This window comes from Macrobrachium nipponense, chromosome 4, assembly GCF_015104395.2.
Source record: "Macrobrachium nipponense isolate FS-2020 chromosome 4, ASM1510439v2, whole genome shotgun sequence".
NCBI lineage: Eukaryota > Metazoa > Arthropoda > Malacostraca > Decapoda > Palaemonidae > Macrobrachium > Macrobrachium nipponense.
Window position 1 is genome coordinate 140714754 of NC_061100.1, and position 26011 is coordinate 140740764.

At 37.4% G+C, this 26011-nt stretch overlaps 1 protein-coding gene across 8 annotated transcripts in view; it reads left to right on the top strand.

Annotated features, from left to right (window-relative positions):
* The window catches only part of LOC135211236 (FERM domain-containing protein 4A-like), a 770148-nt gene that overhangs the window by 497326 nt on the left and 246811 nt on the right, over positions 1–26011 (top strand). The window contains exon 2 of one of the 8 annotated variants that reach the window (XM_064244501.1): positions 6193–6673. The exons of the other annotated variants lie outside the window; for them this stretch is intronic. Coding sequence (XP_064100571.1) covers positions 6647–6673 — 27 coding nt within the window. The 5' untranslated portion in view covers positions 6193–6646. The remainder of the gene's footprint in view (positions 1–6192; positions 6674–26011) is intronic. 8 annotated transcript variants of the gene reach the window in all.

Genomic DNA, 26011 nt, shown 5'->3' on the forward strand with positions numbered 1-26011 from the left:
TCATGGGGTAGGTACTATTATTTTTAGTTTGAGGCATCACGAATAAGTGGTCATTTTTTATTAGCTTGAGCCTCAAAAGAGACTCGGCCGCTATATAAGAGTCTTTGTCTCGGACTATAAGGGTCCCCAAGTCGTTAAGAAAATGATTGACCTGACAAACCTTTCTGTACAAGGACCCAGCTTCTTTCTGTACAAGGACCCAGCAGGTAAAGGGTGAATATGGCAATGACTTTTCACTGGATCACCCCACCCCCTTTTCCTTATTAGGCAAAATGGCTGGCTTGTTGAGAAGATAATGAGTCATTAAACATTTTAACACGGAAATGAAGCAGTTCTTAGAATAAGTGAATGGGAGAGTGATTGGTCTGATGTAAGATTGGGTCTGAGATAATGGCGGTTCACGTGTCCGCTGTTTGATGTGGGAGGTGAGGGAAAGACCAGTCATTGGAGTGTGGCATGGCTGATGGATGCGGATAATCCAGTGTTGGTTGGGAATCGTGAAAAGAAACTGTAGAAGCTTGTTTTAAAGAGTTGGAAAGGTCATGCAAGAGTACAAAATCGAGAATGTGGGCGAGAGTAATATAAAGCAGTGAGTGTTTGCATAGATGGTGAAAGAATGTAAGTGCCTGATTTGTATAGTCATTTGGGTTGAGATATAATGAATGACGGTAGGATGAGAGAAGAGAGAAGTATCACAGAAAAGAGGGTCACGGAAAAGACCCAATTTTACATCAAACCATTTGTAGGAACATCTGAGTTCCTTCCTTTCTAACAAAAATGCAGCTCACAGTTATGGAAGTAAAGTGTGGATGTTGAATGTGAATAGAAAAGAAAAGGTTTGTTCATTTTATGTCGTGTAAGAAAAATTGATATGAGGGCAAATGTGGAGAGGCACAGAATAAATAGTAAAACGGTTAGTGTACGTTGGTGAAAGATTTTTCAGATGGTTTGGGCATGTGGAAAGAACAGATGGGATATGGTATAATTGAGAAATGGTACGAGAAAGAAAGACTATAAAGGATGGGTAATGTCTTGAATAAGGTACTGGAAATGGAAGGCCTTTTTTTTTAAGTTTTTCATAACTGGAAGTTCATCTACGACTGAGCAGTTGAAGAATGAGCGTGGCATTGATCGTAAAGTATTTAGAATTTGTTATGTCTGTGCTGCCTTAAAAAGGTGCTATTCTTTTGAAGAGTTGTTATTGATTATTGCAATTTTTAAAAGTTTATGAAGTTTATTTTGCCTTTACAAAAGCGCAATGAACAGCTGTTGTTGTCTGGTTTTGTTCATTCCTTTTATGTCTTTCAGTGTCCATGAAAGATGTGTTTGTTTGTTTGTTACGTGACATTAAATTACAGTTGTTTTTGTACTTATTTTTCAAATTTGGTTCTTAGGTTCCTTAATCACGGATGTTGTAGTGCTATTATCTCGTGTACTTATTCTCTGGGATTCATTCCCCTGCAGTCCAGATTTTGGAAGCGAAGAATGAACATAGCAATAAACTCTTTTACCCTCTGGTAGGTTCCAGTCCCTTTTACGCTGTGTGTTTTATGTCCTGAATACCAATTAGCTTACGTAGAGACTTTGCAGCCACTCAGGAAACCCTCAGTAAAACCCCCCTCCCCATTCTAGCTTCCTCACTTTTATGGAGGTACTTCGAATACGAAGGTTTATCGGCTGAGACAGCAACCTCTTGTCACGCACAGTTTGCCGGGCCCTCTTCTGCATCATCAACCACCCCCAACCCCCCCACCCCCCCCCACCCCCCACTCACTCCCCTTCCCTCCGTCTCTAACCTACCCATTCAACCCCCCCCTCCCCCCCCCCGCCCACCCCTCCTCACCATCGTCAAGTCTTCTCCCCCTTATCCTAGTCCCCCATACCCACTCCGCCGCTTGATCTCCCTATGGCGACATGTAAATGATTCAGTTGATATCTGCATCATTGAGCGTCCTTAGCTCTCATCCTTATCTTTAGGGCCTTCGTGTCTGTTTATGTTTGTGTTGGGTGGGGTTGGGGGGTGAGGGTGTCATTCTTATCATTTTCAGTGTTGTATAGCGTTTTCTTGTGGGGGGGGGGGGGGGCGTTATTTTGCCTGTTATTTTCAGTTTTCTCTTTTATTTTCACTTACTTTATCTCTCTACATTGGAAGGGCGAGAGGCCTGGGGAACCCATTCGGAAACGACGGTCTAACTTATCTCTGGAGAAATACTAGGAGCTCTTTACAGAAGTGAGAGGCAAAATGGAATCCTGTGTTAAATGGGCGTTTTAGATTAAAGGTGATTTAGAAGGTGGGGAGATGGAAACATCTTTCTCATAAGGAGTGAAATTCTCTCGTCTAAGAGGTTCACATCTGAGAAGCATAGCAATAGAAAATCTAGATAAAAAAAAATGCTGAATATATATCAGTATCACCGTTATATCCCCGTTTTCTCAAAGCGTAATGTTTCCTCTCCACACTTCTTTATGACCATGTTATTTGACAAAGTTGGAAAGAAGAAGAATTTAGTATTCTGAGTAAGAAGCTACATAAGAAAATGTTTGAGTAAGTCATTATTCGTAGGAATATATTGACGTTGCCACTCATTCGTGCATTAATTCCCGTGGCACGCTTGACTTGGGACATTGCTGACAATTTGAAAAAGTTTGATCTCATTTTACTTTATTTTTATTTTTATTAATGGAGGTAGACCTTCCCATTTCAATATTTCCTTTAGTGACCAACAGAGATTTGTTTCCTCCACTTCTACATCAGTGTCCTCCTTGATTACTGTCATGCTACTCCACTCTCTCTCTTTCTCTCTCTCTCTCTCTCTCTCTCTCTCTCTCCCCCCCCCCCCACTTTTTTTTTTCTTTTCTTTCGTTTGAAGAGGATTGTACTATGCATGATTTATTTGACATCTTTTCTCAACTTTCCTTTGATACTATTTCATTCCTGGTTTTGATCTTTTCAGACGTATTTAGTATCGTTCTTGATGTTTTTCATTTTGGTCGGTGAAACTGGTTGGGATTCAGTGCTGCCGAGAAATATTCCGTTTCTCTCTTTTTGTTCAGCTCTAGAAACATTTTGACAATGTTGCCCAATCTGGGAAATTCAACCAGTCACGTCTATCATTACCTGTGCGTAGTGATAAATAACATTTTTGAAAGGACATATCATGGGTTGCATTCCTTCTTTGAGTAACAAAATTAGATATAACATTAAAAAAGTATAAATATAACTGCTCGAGTTATACGAGATACTGTAATATATATTATTTAGTAACGTTTCCACAACGGAAAGGAGCTTACTTTCATTGCAGAATTTACTAGAACTCTTTCCATCTCGTAGAGTCGTCACTTTTTATTTTCCCATCAGCAATTTGTGTGTGTTGTCATGTAGAGCCACACCAGTTTGGCCCAACATCCTTTTATAACTGAATCCTTAATCTTTATTACCAAAGGAATGAGTTTCATTTTCTCTGCTTTATCACACTAGCTTCCGGTTGTTTTGTCTTTCTAAGTCGTCTTAAGTCTAATGAAATACTGTAAACTCGAAAAGTATATGAACTGACGGAAATTCTTGGAAACCGAAGAATGAATATATATATATATATATATATATATATATATATAATATATATATATATATATATATATATATATATATATATATATATATAGAGAGAGAGAGAGAGAGAGAGAGAGAGAGAGAGAGAGAGAGAGAGAGAGAAGGGGGTGTGGTGCGAGTTGGTATTTTCTCTTGAATGAGGTACTGTAACGACATTTTTAAAAGTGGAATGTGCTGAGTGTGACAGTAGTCAACAGCGAGGGTCTTAAGGAAGAGAGGTAGGAAGATAAAAAAGGAGCTGAGATAGAGGTAATAAAAGGTAGGAAACGTTGCTATTATGCCTAGACTTAGGATTAAAGTAACCTATGGCTAAACCAGGTTTGGGGTGTTCCTCAGAGGAAGGGTAGTACGTAGTTAATTTAATTTTTGCTCGAAGTTATATGTGTCCCTGATTTATGTTCCCTTTTTATCTTTTGGTGTAGCTGTGCTCTACTTTATATATATATATATATATATATATATATATATATATATATAAGGGTATATATATTTATATACATATATATATATATATATATATATATCACACACATTTACATTTCCTATAGATTATTTTTTTGTTACGGTAGCTGTCCCAGATTCTTGAGGCTTCTATGTACAATATTTCGACGTTTTTGACAATGTAGCATATTTTAACTTTGAGAATATTTGTTGTTCCCTGTTATTTTTTAAATTTTAGAATTTTGCGTTCTTTTACGGTGCCTATTTTTGGAATGTTGTGTGGTTATATTCTTATTGTAATGTTTTCTGACAATGTTTCAGTGGACTGTGATCTGCGTGGTATATATTAAATATAATTATAATATATATATATAATATATATATAATATATATATATATACATATTAATAATATTATATATATATATATATATATACATATATATATACTATATATATATATATATATATATATATATATATATATATATATATATATTGTCAGCATTAGGTGATTCCTTTTTCTTATGCTGCAACATTTGGGTTTTAGATGGTGTTACGTTTCCATAATTATCAGTTTCTTTGTCCTTATTTCAGCAGTTAAAAAATACGGTTAATGAATATGTTTTCGTTTTAAATACTAAGCTCTCGTTTTCTCTATAACAGCATTTTAACAATGCAAATGCGTAAAATGCTAAAGGATGTGCATATAAAATGCCATGTCAGTCTGATGATAACTTCTATTTGCACGCTGGAAAAAATTGCTAAAGAGACTAGAACACAAAAGATGTCTTAGATGAAAAGTGGAATGTTCATATGTATCAGTGGAAAGTCATACACTCAACTGGGGTAGGTCAAAAAAAGACCGTTTATTCTAGCCATGCACTAGAAATAATATGAATATCATTCAAGGCATGTGTAAACTTGATCCATTCATTCAAAAGAAATATATATATATATAATGCATAAATTTTAAGGAAGGTGGTCGGTATGGAGGGGAAAAGGTAAACAGATCTACAAATGCAGTACTTGACCCAGACACGAATGAGTACGGCTCCACCCCCTCGCACCTGTCAGGTGTGAATTTTCGGTTTCCAGCGGTCTGTATGTTTGATGGGACGTCCCTCAATCAGATAAACTGTGAATTAGGCTTAGAAATAAATGGCTTAGAAATAAAGCCAAAACCGGTCAGGATTTATACCCAATTTTTTAATTCCCAGTGGTGCAGTGATATCAAAACATGTGGTTTGTTTCCTGCATATGGTTTTATTTAAATTTCTTTTTCTCTGTGTTTTTTCATCATTACTGTCAGGAGTATTTAAAAAAAATGTCTTTTGATAGTATAACCTTCTTCATGAAATGTATAAATGGAGAAGTGACAATATTGGATTATTGTTGGAATACTGCTCAATTTACTAAATAACGTGGATTTGTTTTCGTTTCTATATATATATGTGTGTGTGTGTGTGTGCGTGCTTGTGTATGTGTGTGTGCGCGCGCGTGTGTGTGTGTGTGCGCGTGCGCGTGCATGTGCTTTATGTGCGTATGTCAGTGTGAATGAATTTGCACACGTACTATTGCATAGGGGTGTAAATGTGTGCGCGCGCATTTTACACATTTATAAATGTCTACCGCGGCCATTAAAGGGTAAATTTTCTTGAAAATCTGAAATGAAAAGTTATGGGTTCTTTTTTCCCCTGCTTTTTTTTTCTTTTTCTTTTTGATGCCCCTCCAGATGGAACATCCACGGCCACCCATCAAAAAAAAAAAAAATCGGTAATAAAAAGATATTTATAGCTTCAGGTCTCCATTTATCTTGATTCCCTTTAAATAGAGATGTATCAGGGGGTCTCTCTCTCTCTCTCTCTCTCTCTCTCTCTCTCTCTCTCTCTGTGTGTGTTGTGTGTGTGGAGTTTGAAATTATTTATCACCTTTAATGATTCCAAATGATCTCATTTTCTACCCAACGGATGGAAATTGTCCATAATTAAGTATTCTGTTTTAAGTTAAAGTGGTCGTATGTACTATGGTTACTTTTTAGATTGTGAACCATTGCTTTTCCTCGTATGATTGATTTTAGGTTTTCAATTAATACATTTATTGAGATAAAAGTATTTTAATTCACTTTGGTTATGTTTTTAGGTTAAAAACTGATTCGTAAAAGTAGTTTATGACAGTGACCTCCTCATTGTTGAGAGGTAATATGTGAATGCTGGAGTTTTATTGTTAAAAGAAAGTAACAATATTTATTACTTTGTGTGTCGTACTAAATGATCAGTAGACATATTGTGAACTGTCTGCGCTGATTGTGAGCCATTTTCATGGTTTCCGCAGTGGAGATCTCACAAAGAAATGTTTTTCTGTGAAGTGTACCATGTGCAGATGGATGTGTTGTCATATTAACAGACGCCATGTCTATTGGGTTATTTTGTGCTAGTGCCAAGAGAAACAGTGTTTTAAGAGAACGCGGTGCTCCCACAGAACCGGGATGCCCCACTAAAGTGAAAGACAGTGACGTTAAAGTTTTGTTATCCTGGAGTAGTTTGATTGTATTACCTTCTTGAGCAGTCCCTATGGAATTATAAGAAAAAAAAGCATGAGATTTCGCCGCAAGAGTAAAAAGGTAAGTTTCTGACTCTCCTCTCGTTGTTTATACTTCGCCATTGTGATGTAGTGATTTTTATATTAGGATATCTATATTGAATTGCTTTACACCGTCGGATCTCCATGATACCTATGCATGATTAGAACACACATGCGTACGAAAATCCCTGTATAAATGCTAATTTGAGATTGGAGCAAGGTAATAGTCACAGTGTCTATTTTTGACTGAGATTTTTTTTCTTATTATAGAGTACTACATGTATAACTTAACACCAGAATATATTATTATTTAATATATAATAATATATATTATATAATATATTATATTAATATATATATATATATCTTATTCAGATACCCCTTCAATATCGAATTCTATTCTACCTTGAGAGTAACGTAAAGAAACTATTGGTGATAAGTGTGTGTTGCCCCAGGAACGTATAGCCTATTAGGTTTGATACGAGGGGAGGGTAATTTTGAATTTCGACGCTGCTGTGCTAAGATATATTGGGTTGTAACAATATTTTTTGATACCTTTGTCACTGAAATTTTACACCTCGGTATATTGTTGACAACTAATATATAATTATATATATATATATTTATAATTATTATATGTGTGTTGTGTGTGTCGGTTGTGGTGGTGTGGTTATATTAGTGAAATAAGGAAATATTTGTAGTGCAATTGCATGGCAGAAGTGGAGATATGATGTATTGCCATACAGAAGGATGGACTGGGTGGTCAAGGAGAAAGAGGGAGAGAAAAAAAAGGCAAATATTAAAAACGATAAGAGGAAAGAATGTAAACAACTTTTGAAATAATAAGTTGTTTTATAGGAAGTAAATGTCGAGAAAGAGTTGAAAATAAATAAGCTGTTTTTTATTAGGAAAGTAAATGTCGAGAAAGAGTTGAAATAATAAGTTGTTTTATAGGAAGTAAATGTCGAGAAAGAGTTGAAATAATAAGTTGTTTTATAGGAAGTAAATGTCGAGAAAGAGTTTGAAATACTTAAAAGTTTGTTTTATACGGTAAGTAATTGTCGAAGAAAGAGTTGAAATAATAAGTTGTTTTATAGGAAGTAAATGTCGAGAAGGAGGCCAATGAACAATTGGCTCTCAGAATATAAAATACGAATGGAAAAATGGTAAACTGAAGTCATGCATTCTTGGGCCGATGGAATGGCTATTTTGAAGGTTTGCTGGGAGTAGAAAATAAAGAGGCACTAAGTGAATACCGTGAGAATGGAGAAGGTTCGTGTAAGTTTGAGAATGCTTGGCGAAGTGATTGATAAATAACAAGGAGGAATATTAGGAAACTGAAGAGTCAACACTCCGAGACTTTATACTGTCCTGGTTAAGGATAGTGAAGTGAGAGTGCAGGAATATGGAGTAATGGAAATCGTTGATTCACGTAGGTATTCGAAAGTGAATATAACGGAGATGAGAGATGAGAGAAATCGCCGAATAGGAGAAGCAAGAAAAAGTAGCAGCGTTTGAAACAATTAAAAATGCGCCGAAGCTTCTTTGACGCAATCAAGTTTTCTGCACATCGCATAATCAAGGCCGCCCCGAACAAAATAGACCCTATCGTTATGTTGGGTCTCTTGGGTAATTAACTGCCTGTATGAGCCGCAGCCCATGATGAACCCTAACCCTAGCCGGCTGAAGGCCTGTCCTATAGGCGTTGCAGACGCAACGATTATGGTTAGCTGGTAACCTTGGAATAAATAAAATAAAAAAAATACTGGAGGCTAGAAGGGGCTGCAATTTGGTCTGTATGATGATTGGAGGGCGAATGATCAACCTATCCAGAGTGCAGCCCTCTAGCCTCAGCAGTTTTTAAGAATCTGAGGGCGGGGGACGGACAGACACAAAACCGGCACAATAGTGTTTCCGTTTCAGAAAAACGCAAAGACTGTGGTGGAATTACTTAGAGTGTATAAGGCAAGCTATGTTTGGGAATTGTGGTGAAGCCCAGCTTTCTTTTATTTTAAGTAGTGAAGTGTTGATGTTGAATGGAAATTTAAAGAAAAACAAAAAAAAAAAAGATAGAAGCTGGGTCGACAGTTGTTTGGTGCGGTGATAAGTCTGTTTGGTGTAAGAATAATTTAAACGGGAGAATAGGTGAGGAGATACTTGAAAGTGGGTATCAAAGGGTTAACTTTTGGTGATAGGAGTGAGTTAGATTCGTTTTGAGGTGTTTTGGGCCTGCTGGAAACGAACGAACGGGAGATAGTTTTAGTGTTTAATTTCGGATTAAGTGTTGTATTATATATATGTATTATAATATATATATAATTATATTATTAATATTTATAATATATTATATAATATATTAATAATCCTAAGAACCGAAGATTCTCAATCGCGGGACTTATTAAAAGGTAGCAATTGGATCCATGCGTGGTAACGGCAACTGGTGAACACCCCCCCCGCTCTCTCTTCTCTCTCCTTCTCTCTCCACCGACCACACCTCCCCCCCCCCCCTCCATTAACCTAAGGCAACGTAAATCAAAGACACGTGAGCCTATAAAAATATAACTGTTTTATTTAGGGAACAAAAAGGCCATTTGCTAAATCAAACCCAGGTTGCTTAACAAAAAGATTTAAAATGAATGACTTGAACTCAGATAACCCCACTCCATTTTTCTACTCCCAAAAATAACCAACCATCCATTTTTAGTCATGAAACTTGGTAAAATCACAACAGAGTCTACAGTAACACCCATGGACCACTTTATTTTAAGTCAGTTCCCCTTTGCTCCAAGCATCAATTGCCCCTTTCTCCAGAACCGCCATGTTAGAAACAAGGGAGTCAGGAAACAACCCCTCGCATAAGCATAAGATCATAAAATCAAAATAAATCAAAAGGTCATATGAATAGTAACATCTTTTGAAATCAAATAATTCAAATTACAAAAAATCCCAGCAACATCTTTTGGCCAAAATAAAATGATGCGTTACCCAGCCAATTCAACCAGTATGCCATAAACAACTTCCCTTTCCAAAACTACTATGGCTTCTGCCGCCTCAGTAATGATCTATTCCCCATGGTAATCCTGCATTCTTTCATATGTAGGGAAAAGCGTCGCACCCCACACGCAACGAACTCACCACCCATTGTCACCCAACCCAAGAACTGCCGTAGAACTAGATGCATAAAGGCACCCCTTGTGACCGCCCGTGGCATAGCGGACAGGACATGCCGCTGATGCTGCTAAGGAACAGCAACTTTGATATACACAACAAACTTCCCCACCAACTTTTGATATCACACTACTTCCCAAAACGACATGTTCAGCATTCCTTAAAGCTCGTCACCTGCCGAGCACTGTCTCTAAGGAACGTTAAATGATCGAATTCTACATTCCAAGAAAGTCACAGTACTATCCAATTACAACTGTGGTTTGAAATACATTGTCTGTTAAACCAAAATCCCTCTTTTATGTTGAACAGATTATATTTAATGCAAAATTATGTTGCCTTTTGATTATTTAATGGTATTAGGGAATAACCTTTTTCTGTAATCGTTCTTGTAGGCTGATTGTCTGAGTTGAATATTCCTTTTGAATGGTTGGGACATTTCAAATATCTTTTCATCTAAAAAAATAAGAGAATGAAAAATTAAACGAGGAATCAAAAAAAACTAACATTGCGAAATAGCGATTTCTAATTGCATTTTTTCTTTTTTTAAATGGAGCTTTGCGTAAAAATAAGGTATATTTTGTAATGTTTCTTATTATTTTTCAGATCTGATAGTGAAGTCATGTATGTGATTCTTCTCTGGTCTCTCTCGCTCCTCTCTCTCTCTCTCTCCTCTCTCTCTTCTCTCTCTCTCTCTCGTTCCTTGAAAAATAATGTCTCCTTTCTTGCCCTTTTCCTAATGGGGTAAGGATGAAAGAAAATTAGCGAAATTTATTCTTCTTGGCTGATCTAGTGCCCCGCTCCGCCCCCCTCAGGCCCCAACTCTGCCGCCCCCCCTCCCCCAATTCCCTTGAATTTAAATTTGTTTACCGTTCGCAATTTGTTCAGATTGGTTCGGAGAATCAAAGACGGCCAAAATCAAAATTGGAAGTAAAATGGAACTTGGGAAAACTGGCTTGAAAAGGGGAAAGGGGAAGAAAAAGGGTTGGTAATCTTGTGAAGGCTTTGAGAATGCTAATGAACGTTTTATAGCCTGTACACAAATACAAATAAACCCCCAAGTGATGTGTCTATTGATTTGATCATGAATGTAGTTCTGAAGTGGCGGTTTTGTTTACGCCTCTAAGTAGACATTTTATCGGCTGAGAGAACACTTAGAAAAATCTCTCGTTGGGATGTCAGAACTTCGAGTGAAATCTCAGTGAATTTTACGTAACACTTATGAAAGTATTTGGAACTGTTGGAAAAAGGCTTTTTGAGCTTTTGTATTCAATAAGTTCTTTTAAAGAAGTATCCTTATCTTAAAATAACGAGCACTTTCGCTGTTAACTGGGCTAATGGAAAGATTTTTTTTTTGTTAGAAATACTGAAAGCTGATTCATTTTCATAAAGAATTTTGAAGAGCCTCCACTGATATTCTTGTCTTCATTTTCTGTCTTTTCATATTGGACATAAGATTCCTTCTTACAAAATTGGGAATTAATGCAAATAATCTAAGCCGTTCCTTTATTATACTTTGATTTGGCAGTTTTTCTTTGAGTTCCTTGATTATCCAAACGAGAAAAAAATGGGATCCCCCAAGCCGGTTTTTGGGATTTTAAATAATTCGAAAAAATTTTTTTTTTCCCCGATTTTCGAACCAGTTACGAACTTGTTTAACGAACATGATAAAATTTCTGGCCCCCCAAACAACATTTTTACCGTCTTTTTTATAAATTTCATTATTCTGATTTCACCATAATCAGATTGATTTAAAATGGTCCTTTATTAAGCATTGAAACCTGAGATCGAGGGTTGGAAAGTTTGACTAACTAAGTCACAGAGAACTTTATCACTTTTTCTCCTTTGATTAGTAATTCACAAGAATTTCCAGTTAACTTTAGTTTCTTTGAACTATCGGCATGTTGGATTCATTTGCATTATGGTGAGCGGTTTTTGTTTGTTTTCGCGTCCTTCCTTATGGAGAGTTGTAAAACAGTTACTGGAACAGAGATATCTTTCTTTGTCTCTGGATGGAAGTCTGTGCGGTGAAAAGTATGAGCTGAACAAACAGGCGAATTGAAAACTGCAAGACTTGAGGAGAAAATTCGAAAAATGTGAGAATCGGATAAAGAAAGTAAGCACTAAGAACTGAGTCCCAGTGGGAAACAAAAACAAAAAAAACTGTTATAAATGTTTTAGAATTCTTTGCGTCTTTATCATATTTTCTGTTATACACACACACACACACACACACACACACACACATATATATATATATATATATATATATATATATATATATATATATATATATATATATATATAAATACTGTGCATCACAATTCAATTTACTGAGCCGAGAGAGTGGTTAGAAACCAGTCTGGGTTGGGTTGGAATATGCCCCCCCCCCCACTAGACTCTAAGGCGTTTAGTAATAAAAGTTTTAGTGGTGTTCTCCAATTTTCACGCTGAAAGGAAGACACGTAAACCTAACCTTGATTTGCTGTGTCAGGTTACCGAAGGTTATTAGGTCCAATTTGCGGATTCCCAAGTTATCACATCAAACCTACTTCGTGCAAGGTAATGCCAACGTTATGTCTAATATTAACCGGGAATGACACCGAAATCATGGTTAAATTGGTTCCAATTAATCACACTAAAATTACAAATCATGATTTTGGATTTTTCACCGTGGGGTTACTACGTTAACTTTTTTCTATATTTAGATGAGTGGGTACTATAAAGCAGAAAATATGATGATATATATGTATGTATATATTATGTGTGTATGTGTGTGTGTTTGTGAGAGAGAGAGAGAGAGAGAGAGAGAGAGAGAGAGAGAGAGAGAGAGAGAGAGAGCTACTGTCTTTCGTATACCTTGGGGTTTGGGAGTCAGAAAATGGGCAAAAGTTTTCATTGCCTACATTAACTTCATGACACTTTTATTGTAGTGAATTATTTTTCAAATCTTGTCTCTGCTTAGTGTGGTGGTTATGTGAACTTACTTTATGGACTTCAACAACTTCTTGATGCAAATTTAGGTTTTCAATTCTTATTCTTTTGTTAAATGTTTCACACTTTCGATTGACTTTACATATGAAGGTCCTTTTCTGTTCGTCATTTTTGGGTTTACGTTTCCTCGGTTGAACGTTTGAACGTTTTTCTTATGAACGTTTCATCGCTTGAAGATGCTGTGACTCGATGTTTCTGAATCGACGAAGTTTTCTTTGCGGTATCAGGTCATCGCCTTATTTCCTGATGCTCAACTGATTATTTCCACTTGTGTTGCCCCTAGCAATTTCCTTAATGATGTGGGTTTCTTCCGCTTTAGTAATGTTTTGCACGTTGGAAAGGGTATATTATTTGCTTTTATGACCGAAAAATCAATGTACTGTATCTCTCATACCGATAAATTTTTCAAACGCTGTTACTGAAGCCTAGAGAGAGATGTATTGTACATCCAAAAATTCTTGCTTGAGACGCCTGGGAACAATTAAGGTCTGGTAATGCTACGCTCTCTCTCTCTCTCTCTCTCTCTCTCTCCCCAACGTTTTCGAGAGAAACCTCAAAATATACAATTCCATAAGTTTTGTGCCCATATAAAATAATTTGCTCCTTCTATATCAGGCAATGCTTAATGCTTAGGTACACAAATAGTTTACTGCATTGACGTGTCACCTTTCCGGGTAGATGTGAGTCTGTAGTCTTTTCCTTCGAATGCAAGAGAAGCTTCTTCTCCTCTTGAGAAGGGGAAGAGGGACGCTCGAGGGAGAAGGAGGGAATGTAGGAAATGCCTCGGAGATTAGGTAATAACTCTGCATCTATTACGGGTTTGGAGTTAGCTGTCAAGATGTATTGGCGGGATGAAACGGAAATGAAAATTAAGAGAGAGAGAGAGAGAGAGAGAGAGAGAGAGAGAGAGAGAGAGAGAGAGAGATTGCCAAAATTGAATGAATTTTTGATATGTCAGTAAATGTTAATGAAAACATTGTGAAAAATAAAATGGTGGTTGGGGGGGCAGCACATCTTGAAGTCTAATTTTTCAGAGATCTCATGCTATGGATGTCGAACACGAATGAAAGGTAAGGATTGAAACAGGTGAGCAAAGTGTCTTTCACTTTCTGCATATGATGAAAGTTTCTCTCATAGAGAGAAAAGAAAAAGTAAAATATTTCTCTCTCTCTCTCATTCTCTTCATGTCTCATCCTTCCTTCCACCCAAAAAAGAGAGAGAGAGAGAGAGAGAGAGAGAGAGAGAGAGAGAGAGAGAGAGAGAGAGCAAATTAGGGAAAGATTGCGTGGATCAAAATGAGGTAAACATTTCGTATGAAAGCAAATGAATATGGGTATAAGTTTAACACACACACACGAAACAGTTAATTAGATGAATACCAAAAACTTCATGCTACAATAAGCAATAAAATGCAGAATCTGGTAATAAACAAGACGAGAGAGGCTGAGAAACTGAAAGAAAATAAGGCGGCTGAAAGAGTTTAAAATCCGATGTTGTTGTGAGGGAGGACAAGAGGAAAGCGTAAAATTCCCTGGATAGTTGCTGTGGAAGAGGTATTGGAGAGGAAGGGCCTTTTGTATACTCCCAGGAGTCAAGAGAGTACGTGCCCTCTCCAGGTGAATTTCGCAGTAAGCGTATTTAACGCGTCGCTGATGCGAGTTCTGAAGGAATATAGAAAATGCGCCTCAGTGGCGTGGCTGGTATGGTGTTTGGGCCCCACCTCGGTGGTCGCGGGTTCGATTCTCGGCCATTCCATTGAGGAGTGAGAGATGTGTATTTCTGGTGACAGAACTTCACTCTCGACGTGGTTCGGAAGTCACGTTTGGTCCCGTTGCTGAATAACCACTGGTTCCATGCAACGTAAAACACCATACAAACCAAAAAAACTAATGTTGTGGATTTTTTTTTTTTTTTACAAGATCGTCCTTGATTCGACAGTAGACGGAAGAATGTGTGAGTGATTCTTGTCTTGGGTTTTCCCTGGATCCGTCTGTTTAGGGTAAACGGCTTGTTAAAAAAATACTGACGGTTCCATATATAATTTTCCGTGAATGTGGTTAAAAAGAAAAGTGTTTTGCGTTCGTGAAAATGTAGAGGCCTGTTTTTAATTTTATCCGTGCTCTTAATTTTTTCCGTATTTTCTATGTCTTTCTTATGATACTTATAAAGGTTTTTAAGACACATATGAGAAGTACAATATTGAACTGCCTTATTGTGGTAAAATTAATGTAGGAGATACCAGTGCTATTATTAGCAAACCATGGAAACAAGTGATATTTTTTTAAAGCCGAAAAAGGACATTTTTAAAGGGGGAAAATTTATGCAAATAGGAATTATTATCCTTCTGGAAGGGGGCTCGCGGAGGGGAAAAGAAAAATAACGAGGGGAGAGGAAGAATGAGACAACGCAGAAGGAATTATGAGAGGGTATTTGAGACTGTTAGGGGATTTGCGTCTGCTATGATTGACTGGAGGTATTATAGACCCTCCATGATGAAGAAAAAAATCCTCAATGTTACTATAGTACTCAAGTCCCTCGTTGGACGGGTGGTTTTCGCGCTCGGCTGCCAATCCGGTGGTCCGAAGTTCGAATCCCGGCTCGGCCAACGTGGAATCAGAGGAATTTATTTCTAGTGATAGAAATTCATTTCTCGATATATTGTGGTTCGTATCCCACAATAAGCTGTAGGTCCCGTTGCTAGGTGACCAATTGGTTCCTAGCCATGTAAAAGAATATCTAATCCTTCGGGCCAGCCCTAGGAGAGCTGTTAATCAGCTCAGTGGTCTGGTAAAACTAAGATATACTTAACTTAACTTTACTGTAGTACTCTTTGTTAAAAATGAAGAATGAGGAAGTAACTGGTGAAGAGCGTATTGTTGGGAAGGAAAGAAAGAAGAAGAGGAGATTCTATAGGTAAAAAAAGGAAGCAAAATTCATTTATCAATTGGTATGTACAGTGGTTCGTTATTTGCGTCTCGAAATATTGCTTTTGCTCTCAGGAATTATCGTAAGAAAAGGAAAACAATCCAGTTGCTCCGATGTAAGGACGTATGGAAGTTATAGCGTTGTCTACAGTTTTATTGCGCCTACATTTTTATTCATTAACCAAAGTAACTCAGAAACATCGTTGTTCCTAAACCAGGATACTGTTCGAATCTCACTGGCGTCGAAGCACTTATCAATGCCCCTTCGGTGTAAGTAATTCCCGAGGTATAAGTGAACTGAATAATAAAGGATATTTGTCAATATGAAGTACATACACTTACACACACACACACACACACACACACACATATATATATATATATATATATATATATATATATATATATAATAATATATATACATGTCATTCACTTTGCAGTTTAACATTTTCAATCTTAACAAATTTTAAGATGTCAACTTCACTCGCCCCTGAGATTGACCAACATATATAGGGAATCATGAATTATTTGACATACGCGATCGTGACTTTTTCTTATACACATATCTTCTTGATAGCTGGGTGGTCAACGCCACTGTCTGTCTCTCTTCCTAAACTAGGCATCGCGTCGGTTCGAAACTTGCCGGGGACGAAACACTCATCAATTTGACAGTTCCCTTTGTGTGCAAGTCTTTCCTTAAGGTACTGTGGAATGGGTATTAAACGGGAATTTTAGCTTAATATTGGTGTGTGTGTGTGTGTGTGTGTATATATATATATATATATATATATATATATATATATATATATATATATATATATATATATATATATATATATACACACACACACACACACACACACACACACACACATATATAAAGGTACCTAGCGTGACTAGGTTTACAACCCCACCCAATTTAGGGTATAATATGTGTTTGTGTGTGTGAGTACATGCAGAAATATATACTTCTATAACTTGGGCTTGACAAGATAGGCAGTGAATGGTAAAGGAAAGACACAAAAACTGGGATCTTAATTTCCCTACTCTCTTTCTCTTTCTAACTTATGAGCCCTCGTAGTCGCCGCCGCGATTGAGACCATTTACATACGAAATTCCATCCCCGTAAGGGAGTTTCGACGATAGATCACCTCTGATAACACCCCTTATCCCGCACTGCAGACTCCCAACCCCCTCCCACTCCGCCCCCCCTTAACGGGATGTTGGATACTATATATATATCTCTTCTTCAGACTCAATTGTGTTCGAGGTCGATATATTGACTCAAGAGAATCACCGTTTCTTATTGCGGCAGTTTCTTTCCACTGTTGTTATCTTGTAAGAAGTGCGAATGTTGGAGTCTATCTTTCGTTGGCGGCGTTAGCGGCGGCGGCGGCGGTGGTTGTGGTTTTGAAATTCACCGGTACCCGATACTTGCATCGCGGATGAGGAACTGCGGTGGACGGTTGCGGTAAAACAACAGCAGAGGTTGGCTTAGGTGGAGGAGAGAGAGAGAGAGAGAGAGAGAGAGAGAGAGAGAGGAGAGAGAGCTCCGTGGTTTCAAAAATAGCTTTTTGGTATCTTTAGGAAGATACGGTTGAGACGTAGTACCCCATCTGTTTCCATAGAGATTCTCTGAATCTTATCAATGAAGGATGTGTCTGTCTCCGCACATCTCGGAAGTCGATCTCACCATTTGTAAAGAGTAGGCCTACGATGGCCGAGACAGAAAGCCTAGAGATTTGGCTACGGGAGGGAGACTCCTGACGGTAGGATATAGTTAGGGATAAGGAGACAGAATTCTAACCTAGACAAACGACACATAAGAGGGTTATGACCCTTACATAGGATGAGAGTAAAGCTCGTACTATGCAAATGGGACTCTGCGTATGCTTCGCAAGGTGGACGTGTTAGAGGATTTTGTTCCTTATAGTGGGTGGATATAAGGACGGTTTCAAGGTCGACTCTTTGTGGTGGGTCATTGAAAGGCAACTGTCGGAGGCATTATTTTGGGGATCGTGGGCTACCTAATGTCACATATTCATGGTATAGGCGCCCCTCGATTGCTTGAGGACAGAGATAGAAAAAGATGAAGTAGACGAAGAACAGGAAGCAAAAAGGAAAACACGTAGGAAAAGTATGAAGAATAATCATTAGCTTTCGGGTTACTCATCGTGATCCGGGTCTGACTGATTAACTGTTGTCATATGTTAGTAAGAGTAACTGGCATCACAGCATCAGTTGTCGTCGACGCCGCATAATCGCGGTCCTCGGCCTGACGAACAAACCAAAAAGCAAAGAAATAGACGGACGCGGATGAGCCAAATATCTGTGAGCTTTTAATGCGCAACTTTCATTCTTTCCCGCTGGTTTAGAATGCTTTTTTTTTTTTTAGAGGCTTTCCAAATGGAGAAGAAAACTGGAGACAATAAAAGAGGATTGGGCGAAAGAACACTGAAGTGCTCGAGTCGCGAGAATAGACATACTAGATAGTATTATCTGGTTGGATAGCCTGGGTGTATTCCTCGCTCAACACTTTGGAATGGTTACGTCGTTCCTCCGCTGTTGTCAGTGCATGTTTGACTTCGTTTCTGTACAGAATAATATCTTTTTATCATTACTAATAATATTCATAAAATATGTTAAGAATAATTCCAGTATCTCAAAATATAATTGGTTACAGATAGGAAGAGGAATTTTTCATTTTATCTTTTCATTTACAGTGATTACCCAAATTGGACGTAACACATACATACAAATGCGAAGATTATGTATAAAATATGTATGTATACATGTGTGTTTTTGTGTTTGTATTTTTTTCTCTGTGCCCACTACAGTTTTCACATAGAATTAGATACAAGCGTAAACCATTAAGTTTGTTTAGCATTCGGCCTTGTACAACTATATTGTTGATATTAGATGTTGAAAGAAATGATAAACTACTTTGTTTTTAGTCCAGTTACTGTTGTAACTTCTAGTCCAGTCGTATATTTGCAGACGACGTATCCCGTCATTTTTCCCAAGGGCCATGAAGTAAGTCATGGGAGCCTGATAACTTTTACTGTTCTTTCCTTTCCTCTCTTCTGTGGACGTAGTGAATCCAGCGAGTCCTTTGGAGCTTCACTGCTAAACCTTAACTTTTACGACAGTTTTGGGGAAGAGGAAGTGGACCAGTGGAGCAGAGACTGTTGACGAGGGGATTGGAGCGGTGGAGCTCCCTCTTTTGGAAACTGCCCTCATGCTTCGCTGTTCCATTCGCCTCTTCCCCTCGCCTAAGTCCTCCTTTGGTTCTGAGGAGTGTCCCCTTACCCTTCACCCCTTTTCCTTCGAATTCGATACGTGAGATTATGGACGGCAATCTGGCCAAACCCATTCGACTCCCACGCTGACTTTCCAAAGGGAGCTGGGTGGGGTCCGTCCGAGGCGTGGGAAGTTGAGGCAAAGTTGGCAGTCACCCGGGTATAGGTGACTTCAGGAAGACGGATATGGGGTTTCAATGGATAGCGACACCTTAGTTGTTATTATTATTATTATTATTATTATTATTATTATTATTTTTTTTTTTTTTATTTGAGCGTTTGAGGCATGTGGAATTTAAGCGCATTTCAAGGTTCCTGTAAGATTCATGCGTTAAGAAAGGCAGTCTACTTGCAGTGAAACACTAAAGGTAGGAAAAAACACCGAACAATGGAGCATAGAGAGAGAGAGAGAGAGAGAGAGAGAGAGAGCTTCTGCTGAAAATTGCCTGGAGCAGAATTTGTGGCAACCGGAAAGCAACAAGAATAACAGACACAGACGACGATGACTGACGAAAACATCGGTCAGGTAATGAAAATAAATAAAAAAAGGGAGAGGGAGGGAGGTCCGATAGGAAAAAGAAAGGAAGAGAAGTAATGAAAGATTAAATGTGCGTTGTCTGCTTTTTTGTGGTCTATTGGTGACGTCAACCATTTTTGGTTTTGGAGAAGGAAAGAATGAGATAAAGCAATGAAAGATAAGATGCTCTCTCTCTCTCTCTCTCTCTCTCTCTCTCTCTCTCTCTCTCTCTCTCTCTCTCTCTCTCTGCGTGTCTTTTCAGGTACAGATTAGACTAACAATACCACTGCATCAAGTATTATTTCAATAATGTATAGTGCGCAAGACTTCTGCTACTTGACTCTTGTATTATTTGTTATTTTATGTTTTAATGAAATAAATTTAATTTAGTGGGCAGGTATACCACACTTATCTATCAACAATTACTGAAATCCCTGTAGTACTGGTTACGTCGTAGATGAACCTTTCATCTTTAAATTTGTTATTCGTCTCACGTTTCAATTATATTTTCGTCTTTCATCATTTTACTTACTTGCTAATAGTCTGTTTAACTTTTGTGATTTGTGTGATCAGTTTTTCACGATTGGTCATTTGAAAATTACTCGCTTTTGATTTAAGCGTTTTTTATGATATTATTTACATAGATTTTTATTGTTATTTATTTATGAATCAGATTCTGGCCATTGCCACAGTATTATATTGACCCCTGTCCGAGGATAGAAGAAGACTGGGTAATCTGCAAGACTGTTTGCACAAATCTTCAAGAAATAAGATGGACCTGTGATTTTCCTTTGAATTTGCTAGCATTTTGCTGAAAAAAAAAGTACATCGCCAATGCGTTGGTGTTGAACTAAAAACCGGCATTTTCTTATGAAATCAATAGAAAAGAATTTTTTTTTATTGTTTTGCAGATGTTTTCTTGTTAATAAAACCATTTCAAATTTCCTTTCTTTGAAAAGTAAACTTGACATCTATTTAAAAGTTAGGGAATTTTTAAAAGATGAATGTCCACAAGTGGAAAGATTATGAATTAGTAGACTGAGATGAGTTCCATGGAAGCAGAATATATCCTTCGTATCATTTTGGGTCAATAAAATCACAGCAGATCATTTTGGGGTCAAGATTTAGGTGTGAATTGTAAAGATCCCATGTTGAGCGTACAGAGGAATAAATGATATAATTATATATTTTATATAGCCCTTTTTCTGTTATACTGTTAGTTTGACAATTTGTTTCGAAAACCTTATTAAAACAGGTTATCGAGTTCCGTTATCCTATTGTTCCTCATCAACCTTTTCCGTTTCAGTACATCCTCTGATTGCATCGATCTCTCATTCATTCTGTGGGTGTGTGTTAAGAGAACACAGGAATCACTTTGTTAAAGCCGGATTTGCATTCTAAACCTCCTTGGGGCTGTTAGGCACCATCACTTACTTTTGGTACTTAGTTTTGGAGGACAAAACTCAGTTACACACACACACACACACACACACATATATATATATATATATATATATATATATATATATATATATATATATATATATATAGTGTGTGTGTGTGTGTGTGTAACTATATATATATAATATATATATATATATATATATATATGTGTGTGTGTGTGTGTGTGTGTGTGTGTGTGTGTGTGTGTGGTCTGTGTGTGTGTGTGTGTAAAAGATAGCACAACAATGGTAATCTTATTTCATTTAATTTGATGTATTTGGAGTGCCCATCTCTCAAGCAATAAGTAAATTTATGTTTGCTGATACTCCGTGGAGTTGGTATTCTTGGAAAACAAATACTTAGCAATATTGCAAGGTCAATATGGGCATTTTTCTTGTACCCAAATCATATCCATTAGATATGAACAGCACTAGACAGATGGAACCTTGCGAGTATGAGATTGGATAAGAGTATTTGGCTGATGTAGCCAGAGCAAGATTATTCACTTTGATCAAGTAGGATAGATTAAGATTGCTGAAAAGACCTGTCCGGATATTCTAGAGGAAAGGGTTCAGAGATATTTATGGTTTGCAAAACACTGAATACCTATCCTCTTCTAGCATTGGAATGATTCGACAAGGAACTTTGAAATCATTTAATCCCCATCAAAAAATCTTATGTGGAGAATGTCGATTTGACTGGTGAGCCTCATGTCAGCCTGAATTATGTCATACATTAAACTTAACGCAAGAGGCTTAAGAACATTCCTCTTCCTAAAACTTAGCATTTTGATAATTTCAATCATTCTGAATTTCTTCAGTTACTAAAGAATTTTCCGTAACTTGTATGACTGTCGCTAATAATTATGCTGGTTTGCACTACTTCCGAGTGGAACTTAATAGATTTACCCTGCAAAACTTTTAGCTGTTAACTACTTACTGAGCGAGAGGATATTTTGTTTTACTTATATTTTCTCAAGTTCATTGTATTTCAAACCATTGAAGTGATTTCCGGATTAGTAATCAGCGATCACTTGTTCATCTTTAGTAGCTAAGGTGGTGTGTCTATGCGCCTCGCGTTTATTTACTTCTCAAGAATGATAGCGGAATTATTTACGAGCACGCGTACATACATGACGATCGCCTCTCTCTCTCTCTCTCTCTCTCTCTCTCTCTCTCTCTCTCTAAGACGAAGTACATTTGCCTGTGATAAAAAGAAATGACTCATAGGAGCAGATTATATTTAATTTGAAATTCGGGTAATAGAGGATTAATTAGGTTTCCACCATATTTTGTTCTACCGTATTTTTTCTCCTGTGGTCTAATTAATTATTTTAGATCACATTAAAAGCTAGCGTAAATATTTATATATGTTTTCCTATAATAAATTTCATTTTGTATAATTACAGTAATGTCGCCGTCCCTTGGAGCTTTAATATTCAGTATATTCCTCCGGTTCCCTCGGTAGTGAACGTATCTAGCAATTTTTGTAGTTAACGTTTCCTGTAATTTTGGTTGCGAGGAAAAGGAAAAAGAAGTCTGGCGGGGGCGCCGTTTCCTGGCCGCCATTCTCTCGGCATTCTCTTCGACTTTACAGCAGATTCTGTCTCTTACAGCATTTCCTTTTAGACCATTCGAAGTTGGCAGAGGGACAAATGCATGAACAGACTTACTACTGTCGTCGGTTCTGTTGGGATTGTAGCTCATCCTGAACCTTCCGGATTTTGAGCTGATGCATAGGTTAATTCTCTCGGATTTGATATTTACTCATGAACTTTTAGCTCTTGTAGCTGTTATAGCTTGGATTTATCAGTCTTTACGGAAATGGCAAATAGTCTAGTTTTAATGAGGGTTGTTGTAAGATCATCTTCAGAGCTTTCATCGCGTGAAATCTCCATGTATAATAAATATTTCAGAAAGTTCTTTGAAGTATTGGGGATTTTCAAATATCAGGGTTTATGTATTTATTTAACACCTCGCCCTTCATTATCATGCAGTATTTATTGCAGCGCGATTACACATTTTGTGTTGCTTGGGAGACCATAATTTGCCGTTTAAGGTTTGCATTGTACAGTTTATGTGTTTTAAAGCAGTGAATGTTGTGTTGCCTTTATTGGAAGTTATTCTCTCCCTCTCCTGGGAGACAGCTTTTACGGATGAGGTAGCTAGCCCGAAACTTTTCTCTAGCATGGCTGCATCCCATCACAGTCGACTAATCACCAGAACAAGAATTCAGTAAGTAGATCAACTTAGGGATTTACCAGTAAAGTGGAAGAGGGTACATATTGAAAATGTATGATATATTTTTTTTTTATTTAAAGGGGGATTGTTACGCAAATGTCGCCATACCCGCCTCTCCATTTCATCCTTAACTTATTGGGTCTAGTAGCAGAACCTCATCTTGATTGTGAAAGTTTGGCATTCATACCTTGCGTTGCTTGTAACAACTCAGGTATTATGCTGTTATTTTTAAGGTCAATTTCTATCTGTACTGACGGTAATTGTTATGATTTTGTCCTTGGAGGCCGTTTAAGTATGTACGTTTCGTGGGCTACCTAATCTTCAGTGTTAAATCTTCGCTATTTCTTCGCTAGAGGATCTGCACGAATTTCATTTTAGCATAACAGCCCGAGAATAAGTTGTTTTAGTCAGTTTTTTTTAAAGAGATGAAGGGAAAGAAAGATATTTCAACTACCAGGGCTCAAACACGTTGGTTTAAAACGCTGTCGCGCCATTGGTACTCAAACAAACCCGGAAAATCCTGCAGTTTTTTGAGAGCGCTAATTCAAGAACCCGGGTAAATCATGTTTGCGACGAGACGTCAATCTATTCATTAAAAACCAAACAAACGAACAAATACCAACTCATTGTTAGTCAATGACGCTCCTCCCTTTGTCGTTTCCGGCCAATAACTGGATACCAAACATAGCGAGGAAAACTTCATTGTTGGAAAAACTCATCGCACCAAATTCCCGGCGTTTGTTCGCCTATTAGTTTGTTTGTTTGTTTGGTGTTTTTACGTTGCATGGAACCAGTGGTTATTCAGCAACGGGACCAACGGCTTTACGTGACTTCCGAACCACGTCGAGAGCGAACTTCTATCACCAGAAATACACATCTCTCACTCCTCAATGGAATGGCCGAGAATCGAACCCGCGACCACCGAGGGGGTACACCAACACCATACCAACCACGCCACTGAGGCGCTTGGTCGCTTATTAGCAGCCATGGCAAGGCAGCAGAACGTTCGTGGAAATCTGTTTTGGCACACTGACGTTTTAAGCACCGTGACGGGAAAATTGATCCTTAACAGTTCCAGGGGTTGAGGTTGGTCATTTAATTTCATTATTCTTCCTTTCTTGCGCAGACTGATTGGTATGCTTATCATGACGTTTCGGTGGGGTAGCTCGACAATGTGGTACTCAGTTGCTTCATATTTCAAGGCGATAACTGTAACTTAGAAGCATGATAGCATACTAGAATGTTTCTTCAACGTTGTCTGCATGTCTGTACTGTTGACTAGATGATTTGAGCACAACTGTACACTGTGCCTTTTAATGAATAGAAGCTACAGTTTTATGGTCCTTTGTTGGACTGAGATTATTAAGGTTAGTATGCAAACCTATTTTGTAGAAAGACATTAATTTATCTAGCGTATTTCTCAATGAAATTGACATAGAATTGATAATGGGTGGAAAGATATACTGAGCAGCAATATTCGTAAGTATCCCGGTTTAATGAGTGAAATGAAACGAGAATCGTGGGACGGGCTTGTTGGTGTCAATCAGAATAAATCGTATACTGAATTTCTATACGACCAAGAAGTCACATAACCTCATTATGTTTATACGGTCTCTCTCTCTCTCTCTCTCTCTCTCTCTCTCTCTCTCTCTCTCTCTCTCTCTCTCTCTATGGGAAAGACAAAAAACAAGGAAAAATATATGAGAAATATAGTAACTCAGAATGTGAACTAATAGCGGTAGAATTTGAATCTGAAAAATTGATGAACATAGTAATATATAGACCTCCTAATACTAAAGAGTTTGACTTAATAATTGAAAAATTGGATGATATATGTAGAAATCACAAGGACTGGACTATTCTCCTATCTGGTGACTTCAACTTTCCTTTCGTAGAATGGAAAGAACGAATAGGAGATTGTGGTTGTACTTATACATATAAAAAAGAGAGTAATAGTAGTGCAGAAGATAAGAGGCAATTTGAAAAGCTATTAGATATGCTAATAGAATACAACATTCAACAAATAAATCACCTGCCAACAAGAAAGGAAAATACTTTAGACCTAGTATTTGTGAACGAGATGAATTATGTTAAAGAAATAATAGTTTATAATGCGAGTATTTCAGACCATAATGTCATAGAATTAACAGTTTCATTCCAAAGCAAGTGAAAATAGAGATAAGCAAGAAATGAAAAAGTGGGAAGGATATGGAAAATACAACTTCTACAGTAAAAATATAAAATGGTCAGAAATTAATGAAGAATTAAACAAAGATTGGGATAACATTTTCGTAAGTGATGACATAAGGGTAAATACGGAGATATTATATAAAATATTGGAGAAAATAGTGGAAAAATATATACCGAAGAAGAAAAGTAAACATCATTCATGCATACCAAGAGACAGAAGGATCTTGTTCCAGAAAATCAGAAAGTGGAAAAAAGGTCTTGCAAAAGAAAAAAATGCATGGAAAGTTATAGAACTAAAAAGTAAGATAGAAAATGCAGAACAAAAGATTATACAATCAAAAGAAAATGAAAAACGGGACTTGGAAGAAAAAACACTATTAAATATCAAGCAAAACCCCAAACTATTATACTCATATGCGAAGAAGATGAATAAAAGAAGAATAGAAATAGGCCCTCTGAGAATTGAAGGGAGATTAACGAATGAAAAAAGGGAAATTTGCAACATACTGGCAGAACGATATAAGAGAGAATTCACCCCTAGAATAGATAATGAAGATAATGATATAGAAGTAAGGGAAGAAAATAGTGAATATTTAGCTGACATAG